Raw genomic sequence first — 14943 nt, forward strand, 5'->3', positions numbered from 1 at the left:
AAGGTGAGTAGATGGGGGGTGAGATGTGGGTAGATTGTGGGTAGCTAGCTGGAGCTGGCATGATGTCAGTTGCACTGTGAAAAAAAAAAAAAAAAAACTCAAGAAACTGCTGCCATTAGGGGGTATCAAATATGAGAAATCCACAATTAGAAACCAGTCAATTAGCCAAAAATGAAATTTTTCACCAGTGGATCATAAAATGGGGTAGAAGAAGGACCGGAAACCCATTTCTGCAACAATTGGATTCAGAGCCTTCCGCAAAAAGCACACCGGTGCAAAAATCCACGCGACCTCAGCTTGACTTCAAACAAAAGAAAAGCAATTCAAATTCCTGAAGATTCTGATGACAAATCTAGTGCATCCAATAACGCCAATAAGGATCAAGATAGCCAATTAATGTCTCCCAATGATGACAGTGAAGATGTTGATCTCTCATATCTTGGGATGGACAACGCCTCAAACAACAATAAATTCATTGAGATTGCCCTCAACAGCAAGCTTTTGATTTCTCCAGAAGGTCACATCAGATGTTTCACCCACATCCTCAACCTTGCGGCAAACGAAGTCCTCAAAGTCATCAAGAATTTCTTGGCTGAAATTTGTGCAGTAATCTTACATATCCAACAGTCCAATCAAGTCTTCAGCAAATTTCAAGGTCTGTGCAAGGATAATGATGTAAAGCCATCAAAGCCAATCATCAACAATGCCACACGCTGGAATTCCACCTTTGAAATGCTTGATCTAGCTCTTGTTCAAAGACCCGCCATTGACAACCTTCTCTCTTCGTACCAAAAAAATAAGCAAGCTAGTCTAAAGGAAAAACAAACGAAATCTAAATCTAAGATCAAGAAGGCAAGAATTGGCTCCAGCAAATCTCAAGTTATTGATGTAGTGCAAGATGCAAACAATAGGAAAACTTGTGAGATGGTCAGTAATCTTCATTTCCAATCTTCCAATGCACCTTGCTCAGTTGCTCATGTAAATTCATAAATTTTGCTCTACATATCAGGAGCCAATCAATGACAACAATTGGGATCTATTTGAGTGGATTCATGTATTTTTGGAGAAGTTCCAACAGGCATCCATTGATACCCAAGGAGAATTCTACGCAACACTGACAATTGTGATCCCATGGTACATTGCACTCACCGACCACTGCAAGGAAACTATCAAGAAGTTTACGAAATCCCGGCGCCCATCAAGATTGGTCATCAATTCCACCCCTCACAACACTATAAGAAAGTTTCAAAGCCATCTGCGAACAACAAAATCTTGACCTACCTACAAATGCCCAATCCACCGTTTGAGAAAGATGTGATCACCTGGTGGAAGGAGAATCAGCATCTCCTGCCTACACTTTCCGCAATGGCAAAAGACTACCTCTCCATTCCGGCAAGTTCAGCTGCAAGTGAACGCGTGTTCTCTGAGTCAGGTAATCTAGTCACAGTAAGAAGAGTGTCTCTCTCTGGTGACTCAGTTGAAGCAAACATGTGTATGAGGTCTTGGCTACGCGGTAATCTGGTTGATATGGCTTTAAAATCTATCAAAGTTGACTAGTAGTTTCTGCTTGTACTTTTTTTTAAAATCTTTGTTTCCTTTTTTTCTCAAATAGCTACCCCATTGGGTGAAAATTATACATAAAGCATGAAAAATATATAAAATTCATTTTACTTGAATGGAAAAATGGACAAAAAAACTCTGAAGGGAAATGTGAATCAATCATCTGTTGTGAGAATCAACCAAAAACATCGCAAATGTGTTTTTAGTGTTTTTAGTGGATTTTGTTTGTTTTTTTGGTCAAATATCTCTGAATACTCAAATATTCAACAAATAGGTATTCAAGGGTCCCAAAAAACATGTTGAATACCACCGTGCTATGCCCTGTGCTTACAAGATGGGGTGCTTTTTGTGTAACAAACACTCTCTTGTATCTTAGAAATGGCCCTCAAGACGTTGTGGAATCCATCCTTCACAACTAGATTGATGATGTGTGCGCAACAACAAACATTAAAAAACTTGCCATTCAAGGCTGGGGGAGAACTGCTGTGATCCTGAATTACTGAAAAGAGGCAATTGCCAGCGGTGTCATTCAAGGTGGTGTTGTCAACAGTAATAAAAGAAACTGTTGAAATTCCAGTGTCACCGGTCTCTCTTTCCTCATCTTTCCCTTCCCTGTCACACTTTTCATCTCCCTGTCACTCCTTCACTCCCTCCAGATGCATATACAATGTTCACCTTCTGTCCCACAATCCGGCCCCAATATTGTAATAGATTAAAGATCCCCAGCTTAGACAAGAAATAAACTCATCTGCTTCTGTGCGCATTTCCCTGAGGTCTCTACAGGATACAACCTCTTGTAGCGTGTGTGCTTTTCCGCCACGCAACACCAGGAAAAAAAAATGGTCACTTGATGACAAGTGACATTATGCCAGCTCCAGCGGGCTACCCACCATCTACCCACCATCTACCCATCATCTACTCACCATCTAACCAGTTTAAGAATTTCCCAAGGAGATCCTCAGTTTTTGATGGGCACCACTGATCCCCATTTCTGGTCAGCTGATACTCAGCTTTAGCTCCCAGCTTATGCCAGCTTTGGTGCCCAGCTCATGCTCAGATTTGTTGCCCAGATCAGAACCAGTCCTGGCCCAGCTTATTTTCAGCTTTATTCCAGTCATGGCTCAGCTTAGACTCAGATTAGGACTATCATTGGCCCAGCCAGTGCTCAGCTTTGGACCAGTATTGGCTCAGCTGATTTTCAGCTTTGGATAAATCTCGGCCCAGCCAATGCTCAGATTCTGAGTCTGACCACTCCTGTAACAGCTTATGCTCATCTGTGGACCAGCCTTGGCTCAGCTGATGCTCAGCTGTGGACCAACCTTGGCTAAGACAATGCTCAGCTGTGGACCAGCCTTGGCTCAGCTGATGCTCAGCTGTGGACCAGCCTTGGCTCAGCTGATGCTCATCTGTGGACCAGCCTTGGCTCAGCTGATGCTCAGCTGTGGACCAGCCTTGGCTCAGCTGATGCTCAGCTGTGGACCAGCCTTGGCTCAGCTGATGCTCAGCTGTGGACCAGCCTTGGCTCAGCTGATGCTCAGCTGTGGACCAGCCTTGGCTCAGCTGATGCTCAGCTGTGGACCAGCCTTGGCTCAGCAGATGCTCAGCTGGGGAGCAGCCTTGGCCCAGGTGATATTAATCTTTTGAATAGTCTCAAAAAATCTGATACTCAGCTTTGGAACAGCCTTGGCTCAGCCAATGCTCAGCTTTGTACCAGCATTGGCTCAGCCAATGCTCAGCTTTTGAAATATTTTGGCCCAGCTGGTGTTAATCTTTGGAACAGTATTGTCCCAGCTGATCCTAAGCTCTGCACAAGCCTTTTCCAAGATGATGCTCAGCTTTGGACCATTGTTGGCTAAGCTGATGCTCAGATTTGGAATATTCTTGGTCCAGCTGACACTTGGATTTGTTTCAGGCTTGGAATATCCAATGCTCAGCTGTGGCCCAGGCTCAGCCAATGCTCAGCTTTGGCCCAGGCTCAGTCAATGCCTACTGCTCAGCTTATGATGAGCATCAGCTGTTCCTGGGAAAAAATTTGGATCAGCTGACTGTGCCACATTGAGTGCTCTGGTGCAGTCCTGCAAGTTCTACAAGTTAGAGATGGCCCCTGTGAACCCGGGTACCTGTTCGGATGCGGGTACCCGCACGCTTTTTTGCCAAAAGTTCGACACCCGCACCCGCACCCGCACCGCCTGGGGCAGTCAGAGCGGGTACCTGCAGGTACCCGCGCGGGTACCGGCGGGTACCTGCCCCTCAAAATCGACCGGAAGGAATATTCCTTCCAGTCAAAGAGGTTGCAAAACCTCCTCGACTGGAAGGAATATTCCTTCCAGTCAAAGAGGTTGCAAAACCTCCTCGACTGGAAGGAATATTCCTTCCAGTCAAAGAGGTTGCAAAACCTCCTCGACTGGAAGGAATATTCCTTCCAGTCAAAGAGGTTGCAAAACCTCCTCGACTGGAAGGAATATTCTTTCCAGTCAAAGAGGTTGCAAAACCTCCTCGACTGGAAGGAATCCTTCCGCTCGAAGAGGTTTTGTAACCTCTTCAACTGGAGGGCCTTCGAAGAGGTTAAAAAACCTCTTCGACTGGAAAGGCCTTCCAGTCGAAGAGGTTCTGTAACCCCTTTGACCGGAAGGATTCCTTCCAGGTGAAGAGGTTTAGTCGAAGAGGTGAGGTTTAACCTCTTCGACTGGAAGGAATCCTTCCGGTCGAAGTGGTTTTGTAACCTCTTCAACCGGAAGGCCTTTCCAGTCGAAGAGGTTTTGTAACCTCTTCAACTGGAAGGCCTTCCTTCCAGTCGAAGAGGTTTTGTAACCTCTTCAACTGGAAGGCCTTCCTTCCAGTCGAAGAGGTTACAAAACCACTTCAACCGGAAGGAATCCTTCCGGTCAAAGGGGTTACAGAACCTCTTCGACCGGAAGAAAGACTTCCCCAGTCCTTCCGGTCGTCGTGGCAGCTGCCACCTGCCCAAACAAGAGCGGGTACCCGCTAGAATACCCGGGTACCCGCTCGATTTCTCTCAGAAATCCAGCATCCGCACCCGAACACGCACACGCTGGCGGGTACCCGCCAACCATGGGCGGGTACCCGCCAGCGGATAGCAGGTACCCGCGACAGGTTTGTCGGGGCCATCTCTACTATAAGTGCTGGTGGAGCAGACTTGGAGCAGCGCTGGAGTAGCTCTGGAGCAGAAACCAAAGCTGCATCATGTCACTTGCCATCAAGTAACTATTTTTCTTTCCTGGTGCAAGCTAGCAGCTTTTTAGCCCTCCCAGAGGGCTCCCTTGGCCCCTTTTTGGTGTCTCACTCAGAGCTTCTCTGAGCTTGTTGTTCCTCAGGACACTCTACCTCTCCTCTCAGCCTTGACCTCCGGTCATAGCTTCAACAGCAACCTTGTTCATGAGTTTCCATTTGAGGATAGTGGAAATCAACTGATTTGAAATAGCTAAGCCGGTGTGGGGAGAGGGGATTTCTTTGAAAGAGATCAATTGCTTGTTGAGATTCCAGTTGTCTGAGATGTAGCGACAGGAGGCAACCATAAAAGAAGAATGGTTAGTGGAAGTCCAAAGATCAGTAGTCAATGCTACTTGTTCCACTTTTTCGAACTTGGATAGGAGCTTGTCCTTCATTGATGCATACATCTTTATCAAATTGGTGGGTTGGCCCAAAAAGAGAAAAGGCTGCCCAAAACCAACCCATCAATTTCCCAACTTGGGTTGGGTTGGGTTTGGGTCACTCAAATTTCCCACAAAACATTCCCAAACCTGCTCCGCAACCCGTCGGGTCTTGGGTCTGTCCAACCCATTTACACCCTGAAATCGGACTCCTGGGAATAACAATTGCTGAGCGCTGAAACAGCAAATAAACACTATACTTGGGGTGTTCAAAGTTGACTTGCATAAAATCATAACACCATAAAATCATAAAATTCTAAGCTGAAAAAAATATGTTGCACCCAAGCACTCAAATTAGAGCAACATTTCTAGAATGATACATATGAAATCATCACTTCATGAAAGTTTTATGATTTTATGCATTTAAGGTGTTCAAAGTTGAAATCATAAAATTTTCATTACATCAAATCATAGAATCATAAAACTTTCAAATGATGATTTCATATGTACCATTTTAGAAATGTTGCTCTAATTTGAGTGTTTGGGTGTACATGTTTTTTTCATCTCAGAATTTTATGATTTTATGGTGTTATGATTTTATGCAAGTCAACTTTGAACACCCTCATCAAAAATTTTATGATTTCAACTTTGAACACCTTAACTGAGAGCTGAAAAGTGTCAATTTCTGCTGAAATAGCTGGGTAGTAACCAGTTGTGGGTTCACTAGGAGGGGATTTGTTCTGTGGGTTGCAAGCAGAATTGTGAAAAAAAACCTGCTCTTCCGTGTCCATTCTCAGCAAAGAGCAAACTTAAAAAAGTCCCTCTGCTGTGGGTGTTTTTCTTGCAAAGCAAGCCTCCAACAGCCCTTGGCAGGAGGGACTTGTGCGCTATTGCCCCTTATTAGTGTGCCAAGAATCTGAGTTTGGCTGGGTGGAATTTTTGAAGCTTTATAATTCCTTGCCCCCTTGACATTCTTCAGAATAAAATAGCTTAGGTTGTAGGCCTGATTTTTCCCATCCAACCTACATAATTTCAGGTGTTTGGCAAAAATCATGTCACCCGCAGAAATTCCACAACAATCCCCAAACAGCTGAGCAGTGCTCGACTTGACGGTCGACTGCTGCACCTTGGAGGTTCGCTTCGCAAGTCTACCCCCCGGGGGCCCGAAGTCTCGAGGGACGTAGTTCAGTTTGAGCAAAGAGCAACTCAGTGTGTAATAGTGCTGCGGCACAGTGCGCTGATAGGACTGTTCTCACGGAAAAGTCGGATATAGCGCAGCAGATAGCGACCCAGCGGCGCAGTGCGCTACGAGCGCTCTTCCAGCAAAAAGCCCCCAGAAGCACGTAAAGGCGCGTCCAGCCGCTGCGCCGCTCTTGCTGCGCTATTTTGCAGCGAAAGCGGACAAAAACTCCGCTCCGCTACGCAGAGTTCACAACACGTGTGGCAATTTTCTTGCTGCGCTGGCGCTGAAAATAGCTGTTGATTGGCGCCAGGAAAAGCGAGAGCCCGCTCCGCGACGCAAAAGGGCCACTTTGCGTACACAGCGAAGTGTAGCTCTTGCAGTGTTGCTAACGCTAGCGGGCTCCCCCCGAAATAAAGGGGCCTCTATCGGCACCATTGGCGCCATGTAGCAGTGCGACTTGGCTGCTAAGAAAGCGGATAGAGCTGTGAGCGCCGATTAGCGTAGCGGCCCGTAGCGGCACTCTCGCTGACGGCATTATGCCACAAGCAAACGAACTTTGGTTGAATTAGCAAGCCTCTTGGTGTCACAAGCAAATGAACTTTGGTTGAATTAGCAAGCCTCTTGGTGCAACGTAAAGCCCACTAAGTATGTACTTTCCACCAGATCTGGTCCAGGTGCAGCAGCAGAGCTTCAACTTTTCGAAACTGACAAACAAGGTGCCACCGAAAATTCATTGATGATCTCATGTAGCATGCATGCTTTCTGCTGTCTCTCTCACACTCTTGTCGGGATTTAAATACATTTCATGATTAAAGCTTACAAGATATTTGTTAAAAAATCCTAACTACAACGAAAGTTATGAGTGTCCCAAAATAGATAATGTTTCAAACGGGCATTGGACCAGACCAATAACTATCTTCTGGCAAGTTCTGAGAGGCTATTTAAGAATAAAGAGGTTGAGGTTTGGTTTGAGTCATGGGGTTAAAGGCCACATGTTATAAGATTGCTGACCTGGAGGACGTGGAAGATCAGCAGTGGCAGCGACGTTTTTTACGTTTGGTCTGTGCCGAAGTAAGTTTCTGGACGCCTATCCGGAGCAATCTGACTTCTTCGGTGAGGGAAGCAACCTCTTTACGAGCATCGTTAAGCGCGGATACCAAATTGGCTTTCTCCAACTGGTCCGATCGAATGTGCGAGAGCTAGAAGAGACGCCGAAGGATCGGATGGGAAGGAATGCACGTTAGGCTCCTTCACGAGCGATGCGGCTCCGCTGAACGCCGCGCGGAAACCAGCAAGCAACGGCTGAGAGAGCACAGACCTACCAATTGGTTCACACGGACGTCAAGAACTTCTGCTGGCTCGGTCGCCAAGGTTGGTTTGGCGGAATTGGGAACGACATCCGCAGCGGCCAACGGCGGTCGCTGGGGTGTGGGCCGGATAAGATTGGGGGAGGAAGAATACCCCACCGACCTGGTGAGACGAGATCGACCCATGATGGGTTCCGAGGCGGTGGTAAGGGGTGGTAGATCGGAGGGACGCCGCGTCTATACATGAAGATAAAGAGAAAGCGAATAAGTTAACGGACATGTTGCTGCTAATGATTCAATCTAACGTGCAGGCCAGTTAAGATGGAAATTAGATAGCATACTTCGTCGAGCAAGGATTGGGGAAGATCACTATCTTTGATACTCCCGGTCGCTTCAGGAATTTGGGTTATTTGTTTATCGGGACTAGATATGGAAGGTCGCATAGGCTGTAACAATTCTTCGACGACTTTTGATCTTCTGATGCCCGCCGTGTTTTCGCTAGAGCCGCGCTCCATGAGAAACGTCCAATGAGACTCTGGGGCGCCTTCCATGACTGCAGCGGCCATGCGATCAGCCGCACTTGGAGCTTTCGCAGGCAATCTGGCGGGTGTTTCTAGAGGGAGGGCTTCAACGGGTCGCTCGGACCGAGGCGAATGATGTCGAGGTCGATTCTCAGAAGCGTGTTTATGAGCAGAGCTATTGGACGTCGGAGCAGCGGCCATTTGATGAGCAAATTGAATCGGTGATATGTTGGCTGGTAATCCGGATGGTACATTATGTCGCTTGTTGAGAGGCGAGCTCATTTCGGAAAAATCATCGCGGTGGTTAGTAAATGGTGTAGAGGAAGCTGGAAGGGCTCCTCGAAAGGGATTGGTGCGATCGTAGGTCTTTCAAGGCGAGTTCTTATCAATATGTGTTTCTCGTCAAATTTTTGTGGGAGAAGAGCTGACCCACATGAAGAAAGTTTGAGGTTAAATCTGCATCTGCTGGCATAGGGCGAGGAGTCAGAGAGTTTCGTGGGGGATGAGGGTGAAGTGCAGGGCTGGGTTGAGGAGGCGACCGAGACGATCGGTGCGATGCAGCTTGTACTTGTTTACGATTTGAACTTGATGTTTGAGGGAACGGATTGGTATTATCATTGTCAAGAAAGTCCAGCAGCGCGCTCATGTTGGGTAAGACTCTCCTAGATTCTGGGCTTTCACCCGAAAGCGCTGTTGAGGTTGTTGAACGACGCGAACTGAGGACAGAAATTGGGGTGCTACCGCGTGGATGACCAAAGCCAGAAATCGAAGAGTGAGTTCCATCGCGCACATCAGTGAATCCATCCGTAAGATCCTGGAAATAAAACGGGGAGCGTGTCAGTTAGTCGACAAGCTGTTAGAAGAGAGTGTTTTTTTTTTGTACTGACGCGATCGCCAAAATCAAGACTGGCGAGTGGCAGGCGCGTCTGGCCTGGATTAAGCATGATGGAAGAATGGGGTGAGGGTCGTGGGGGACAAGAAAGAGAAGAAGCGACTGTCGCAGTTCGAGACCGATGGGCTGAAGTGATCAGAGAGGTTGGTTGTCCAAGAAACTTGTCAAGATGAGATGGTTGAAGTGAAGAGTAAGCAAAATAGTTCGGTGGGGAAACAGCAGAAAGGCCTTCAAAGGCTGTGCGACCAAGCTGGGCCTCGCACAGTCGGGCCCGCGGGCCTGGGACACCCGCCCAGATGCTGCACCTGAAAAGTCGAGTCGGTGGGTCGGGGGGCCCGACCCCGTGGAGGGATGCTCTCTGAAGCAAGTGTTAGCGTAGGACGGTACAAGCAAGATTCCAAACACATACTCATGTACTTAGAGCTAAAACCTAGTTAGTGAGACCGGGGAATCTTCCCCCGGTTAGGTCTAACTTCATGTACTTAGTCTGGTCGATCCCGCGCCCCGGCTCCAATCTTTTCCTCACCGAGATTGGAGACCGGGATCCGTCAGTGCCGATAGCTGATCTGCGACTAGGGCTGGCCCCCGTTCCCGGCCTCTCCGGGTATACCCGCGGTCCGCCCCGCGGGTATAGGGCTCCGGGACGCCTCTTTGCCTGGACCGTACCCGGCCTACCCGGCGGGTACGGTCCACGGGCGCCCTCAGAGATACCCGAGGGTATATCGGGTATCAAAGTCTTAAGTTTTAATTTCAATCATCCATAATGGATGAGGTGAATGATTGTAACTACAGTAATGTGTAATAAGATTTAGGATGTTCAATCATCCTCACTGTACTTGTCATCATTGATGCCATCTTCATCATTGCCGTCGTTTGCATCGTTGGCATCGTTTCCATTGGAGTTATGCAAAGCGGTGTCGTCTTCTGGGTGGAGGGTAACGGTAGAGGAGTCCATCATTTCGTCGAACTTCTGGTACTATTCCTTCAGACAGAGAAGGTGCTCGATTGAAGAGCTGCCAAGACTATGTCTTTGAGAACCGATGATTGTCTTTGATCGCGAAAAGACTCGTTCCGAAGGTGCGCTTGTTGCCGGGATACCAAGGAAACAGGTGGCCATCAAAGCCAAAGAAGGGTAGATTTTTTTGTTTCTGGACCAATAGGCAAGGATGTCGCAGCTTGGCCTCTCATTTACCTCGGCAATGTACTGATTGATCTCGGCCGTCAAGTCGTTGGCAACCAAAGCTTCGCCAAATATGTCTGCCTCGATCACGCTCAGTTTTGGGGTCTTTGCCGACTTGGCTGATTTGCAGGCACTGGAAGCGTTGTCTTTAGCAGTACCAGTCCGACTGGGACTTCTATCATAGCTTTTGGCCTCGGCCCGGAAGATTTTCATCGCTTTCTCCGGCGTAATGTCTGATATGTTATGAGCAGCAAAGAAACCTTTGTTTTTTTCAAAGTAGCTTAGTTTGATTCGAGGATCGAGAATCATCGCACAGATTGGGGCCGGTTTCTCTAACGCTAGGATGAGGTATTTGGATAGCTTTGCCACCATCTCATTGGCAGCTGGAATGAGTTGTTCCGAGTTATACTTCGATCGGACTTGATAAATGGTCTTTATCAGTGAAATGTAAATTGGAAGGGCCATTGTTAGTGTTGGGTACTTTGAGCGACAGAGTATATTTGTAACCTCGTGGAGTGGTGCCAAGAACTTGGTCATCTGCTTGAGTTTTTCCCATTCAACATCGAGGAGGGTGAATTTGGCTACCTCACCCTTTGAACCGCAGTATGTTGTGCAGACCGATCTGAGTTTCAGTGCACGTTCAAGCATCAAGTAGGTGGAGTTCCAACGAGTGCGAACATCCAACACCAAAGTCATGTTCTTGATGGGGCGAGCACGTCGAGATTGGCTGTTTACAAAATCTATGACAGCTTGAAACCCTTGACGACGTTGAGGTGATCCTCGGACATAGGTTGCAAGACCGTGGATTCGAGAGATGATTGTCTGAAGGTCAACACTAGATCCATCCGGGTGATCCATGATTGAGTTGAGATCCATCTTATTGAGTGTAACTTCGTGTTCAGCATTGTGTTTGCTAGGTACATTCCCAAAAGCTTTGAGACCATCATGGGCGGCGAGGTTGATGACATGGGCCATACAGCCCAACAACTGTTCATTTGCAAAGAAAACCCCACCCAGTCGTTTTTCAACTTGTGTCGCTAGTGTGGAGTTGCTCGATGCATTGTCAGCTGTGATGCAGTTCAAAGCATCAGAAATTTCCATTTCAAGCAGGCGATCAGCAAAAGTATCGCCAAAATTTTGGCCAGTGTGACGACCTAGGTTGCATTCACAAACATATCAATTTGAATTCTTTTATTATCATTTGTAAACAAAATACTCACCAGTCACCGGTGGCATTCCAACAAGAACATCCAAAATCTTCCAATCCGAGGTAATTCCGTGTGCCGTGATGGCCATGAAAGCCTTTGCATTCGGCGAGGTCCACGCGTCAACGGTGTAGGAGAGATACTTCATCTGTTGGAGCTGGTCCTGGAGATGGTTCTGGTGGGCAACATAAAGCATGTCAACCTCTCTGGCAATGCATTTCCTTCCAAATTCCATGTTGGATGTTGCTGGAGCAACTCCAAGAGATGCTTGAAGGACTTCCAATCAACGATTGAGTACGGCAAGTCAGCCTCGGCAATGAGGTATGCGATGGCTTGTTTCAGCAGATCACCTGTGAGTACAGGCTATAGGAGAGAGACAAGCTATAACTTTCAACCACCCAAAAAAGGCTCAAGTGCGGTAAAAATAAAACTTACCCGCTGCTCAACACGTTGACGTTTCAATAAGTTGGAGAGCAACAGCTGATTTGTCTTTTCCTGGGTAGGTGGTAATATTTGGTGAAGCCGTTGAAGGTGTTCACTCATGGACTTTGTACTTCCAGTCGGGTCTCGTCGCAAAATCTGATCGCACGGGGAGTTTTTCTTCTTGGTAGTTACTCGGCATTGTACCTTTTCGCCGTCCTTGGTAACCTTGAAGTGCGCCCAAACCTAACTTCTCTGCGAGGGAGTGGTGGTTTCCAAATCAACTTTTGGGTTTTTAGAGCGGTCTTCCTTAGGTGTTTCGATCACATCGATTTCTTCTTGATCTTCGATGATTTGAGTCATGCTGCTGTGGTATTGGGGAAGCCGAAGAAGGTTGTACACGTGGTGCTGAGTCCTGACCTTCTTTGATTTCCCCCTGCGCCTCTACTGTCTACAGGCCGTACCCGCGGGAATCGGGAACAGGATGCGGGTATACCTGCGGGACGGCGGGTATACCCGTCGCCCGTCAATCCTGCGGGTACCCTGATCCCATTCCCGATTCCCGCGGGTACGGCTCGGGCTACTTGATTTTGGTACCCGAGTGACAGGTATGCCCGCGGGACGGGCGCCGGGCTAGCTCAGAGTGGCCGGGTACCCCGCGGGATCCAGCCCTATCTGCGACGGGACTGTATCGACCAGGTATGTTGTTTTCTCCCCGCTTCCATGCAATCTATTACCAAGATTGGAGACCGGGATCCGTCAGTGCCGATTGCTGATCTGCGACGGGACTGTATCGACCAGTACCCATTTGCCCCTGGCATCTTATAGGTTAAAAGCCGGCTCTTGAAGCACGGCGCGAATCCCAGTGTCACCCTCCGGTGCTTGATGAACTGGATTGAGAAGAAGAAGGATAGACTGAAGTCCATTGACGTAGATTTGAAGAAGAAGAACAGAGAAGAAGAGATCAATAAAAGACAATCACAAATTCTTAATCCACCACAACCCCAACCATTGACTTCCCTGAACCCTATTTCCCCCACCAACACCTTCACTATCCCCTCATCCCCCTCATCAAGCGACGACATGGAGCCGGACCTTACCCCTGCCCAAGCAAGACAGCTCTTCAACAACCTCCGTCAGGAGATCGCTGAGCTCCGTAACACCCAGTTACATTCTCAAGCCGCTCCAGTCGTCCCCTATCGACCTCGAACCTGTCAAGAGAAGATCATGGAGACGTTCATCAGTAACCCTCTCCAGGTCCATAACCAGCTGAATCCTCGAAAACCGGTCTTGGTTTACAAGGGTACTAACTTCCCGACCTGGGAAGCTGCCCTGGACCGTACAATCCGACATGTTCTTGTTTGAGAGCTCCCTTTCACTGATCAGCCAGGAAACTTTGACACCCTTAGCGTTGACAAAGCTTCTACAGTAGTTTGCCTCATGTGGAATACTGTGGTAGAATCCCTAGGTGACATTCTTGATGACGCCAAGTTAACTGCGCCAAAAGCGGTCTTTGAACTCCTAAAGACCAAATGCTCCAGATCTGACAGACAACGGAAGATCAAACTTCTCAATGAATTGTGGACTTTGATCAACAACCCTGCGCCGGCGACCGATGCAACGACGTCTGTTTGGGCAAAACTCAAGTCGGAGTTGGCACAACTCAAAGTCACATGGGACAAAGTCCTTGGTATCCTTCTTCAGTCCCACTACAAGCCGCCTGTTGGAGTGGATGCGATGAACTTCGAATTCACCATCAGCCAACAGCTAAATGAGAAGGAAGCTCCGCCTTTCAATGACGTCCTGACCATCGTTCAATTTGCGGCAAACAAGCTCCGCAACAAGTCTGGAGCACCTCTGACTCTCTCTAGTGTCCCAAGCGTCGACCCGATGGCAATGGAGCTAGATCGTATCCATGCTTTGCAGTCTCAAGCACGATATGTGGCCCCCCAACGCCGCAGTGTGCAGCAACCGGTGCGGAACCAACCACAATTTTCTGTTGACAAGGCGACTCATTTTAAAGGAAAAGGCCAGTCTGATTCCTTGGTTGAGAAACACGGTGGTCATTGTTTCTATTGTGGCGACTTGGGTCACTGGTATCCCGACTGCGCCCATTTTTGGAAGGACATTGCAACCGGGAAGATCAGCCCACCCGATGAAGACTACCAGTCCAAGAACTCAAAGTACCGGCCACCATTGCGACCCCAAGGCTCCGGTAACCAAATCAGACAGGTCAATATCCCAGAAGTGTCTGACGGTGTTCTCCTAGATTCGGGGGCTTCAGCTCACGTAAGCGGTGACTCGTCCCTCTTCAAAGTGACTAAGAAGCTGACGAGTCCCCGTACGTTTTATCTGGCTGTATCCAACTGCAATGCCACGGTATCTGAATCTGGCAGTGTGACGATCCCAACTCCGAAGGGTCCCCTGGTCATTGACAACGTCTACCATTGTCCCGGCGTCGATGGAATCATTCTCTCGACGGGTAGACTCTTGGCTGAAGGTTGGAAGCTAGTGTATAACGGTACTCAAGCGACTCTATATGATCCCTGTAATAATAGTTATGACACCATTTTTCATAACTATTGCTGGTTGCTGAAGACCAGTGCTCTGTTGCAATCAAAGAAAGTTTCGGAGTCTCCTTCATTTGAATCCTATACCTGGCACGTGTGCCTTGGCCATGTCTCCAACCAAGTCGTGAAAGACTTCCTCCACGTCAACTACCCGGAGAAGAAGCTCACCTGGAAGCCTTTCTTCTGCGAGCAATGCGCCAAGTCCAAATGTAGGGGTTTACACAACAAGTCATGTATATAGTTACAAGTTGTAGGGGAATTCGACCCCCGGGGGAATTTGAAATCTTGACTCTTTACCACTATCTCACACTACAGGTTATGAGCCTGCGCAAATAGGACTTTGCTCTTTCAACCCCTCAAGAACTTCATCTCATTAGCCAATTTCGACTCGGACTACAAACAAGTTCAATCAAGGTCTTGATTCCGACTCGGGACATTTCTTTACTTCAAACTTGGCTAGGTGGTCTCAATTTCGGCTCGGGACGTCTAAGGAT

General features: G+C 47.9%; 1 protein-coding gene across 1 annotated transcript; it reads right to left on the minus strand.

Annotated features, from left to right (window-relative positions):
- Window positions 1–7382: 7382 nt before the first annotated feature.
- PtA15_8A263 (uncharacterized protein) lies at window positions 7383–9126 on the minus strand (the record flags this gene model as incomplete). Its single annotated transcript, XM_053171674.1, has 4 exons — window positions 7383–7553; window positions 8003–8548; window positions 8616–8996; window positions 9070–9126. 4 exons carry the CDS (start codon window positions 9124–9126, stop codon window positions 7383–7385), a joined length of 1155 nt encoding a protein of 384 aa, XP_053022914.1.
- Window positions 9127–14943: the final 5817 nt, after the last annotated feature.

Source organism: Puccinia triticina, chromosome 8A (genome assembly GCF_026914185.1).
Source record: "Puccinia triticina chromosome 8A, complete sequence".
Taxonomy (NCBI): domain Eukaryota; kingdom Fungi; phylum Basidiomycota; class Pucciniomycetes; order Pucciniales; family Pucciniaceae; genus Puccinia; species Puccinia triticina.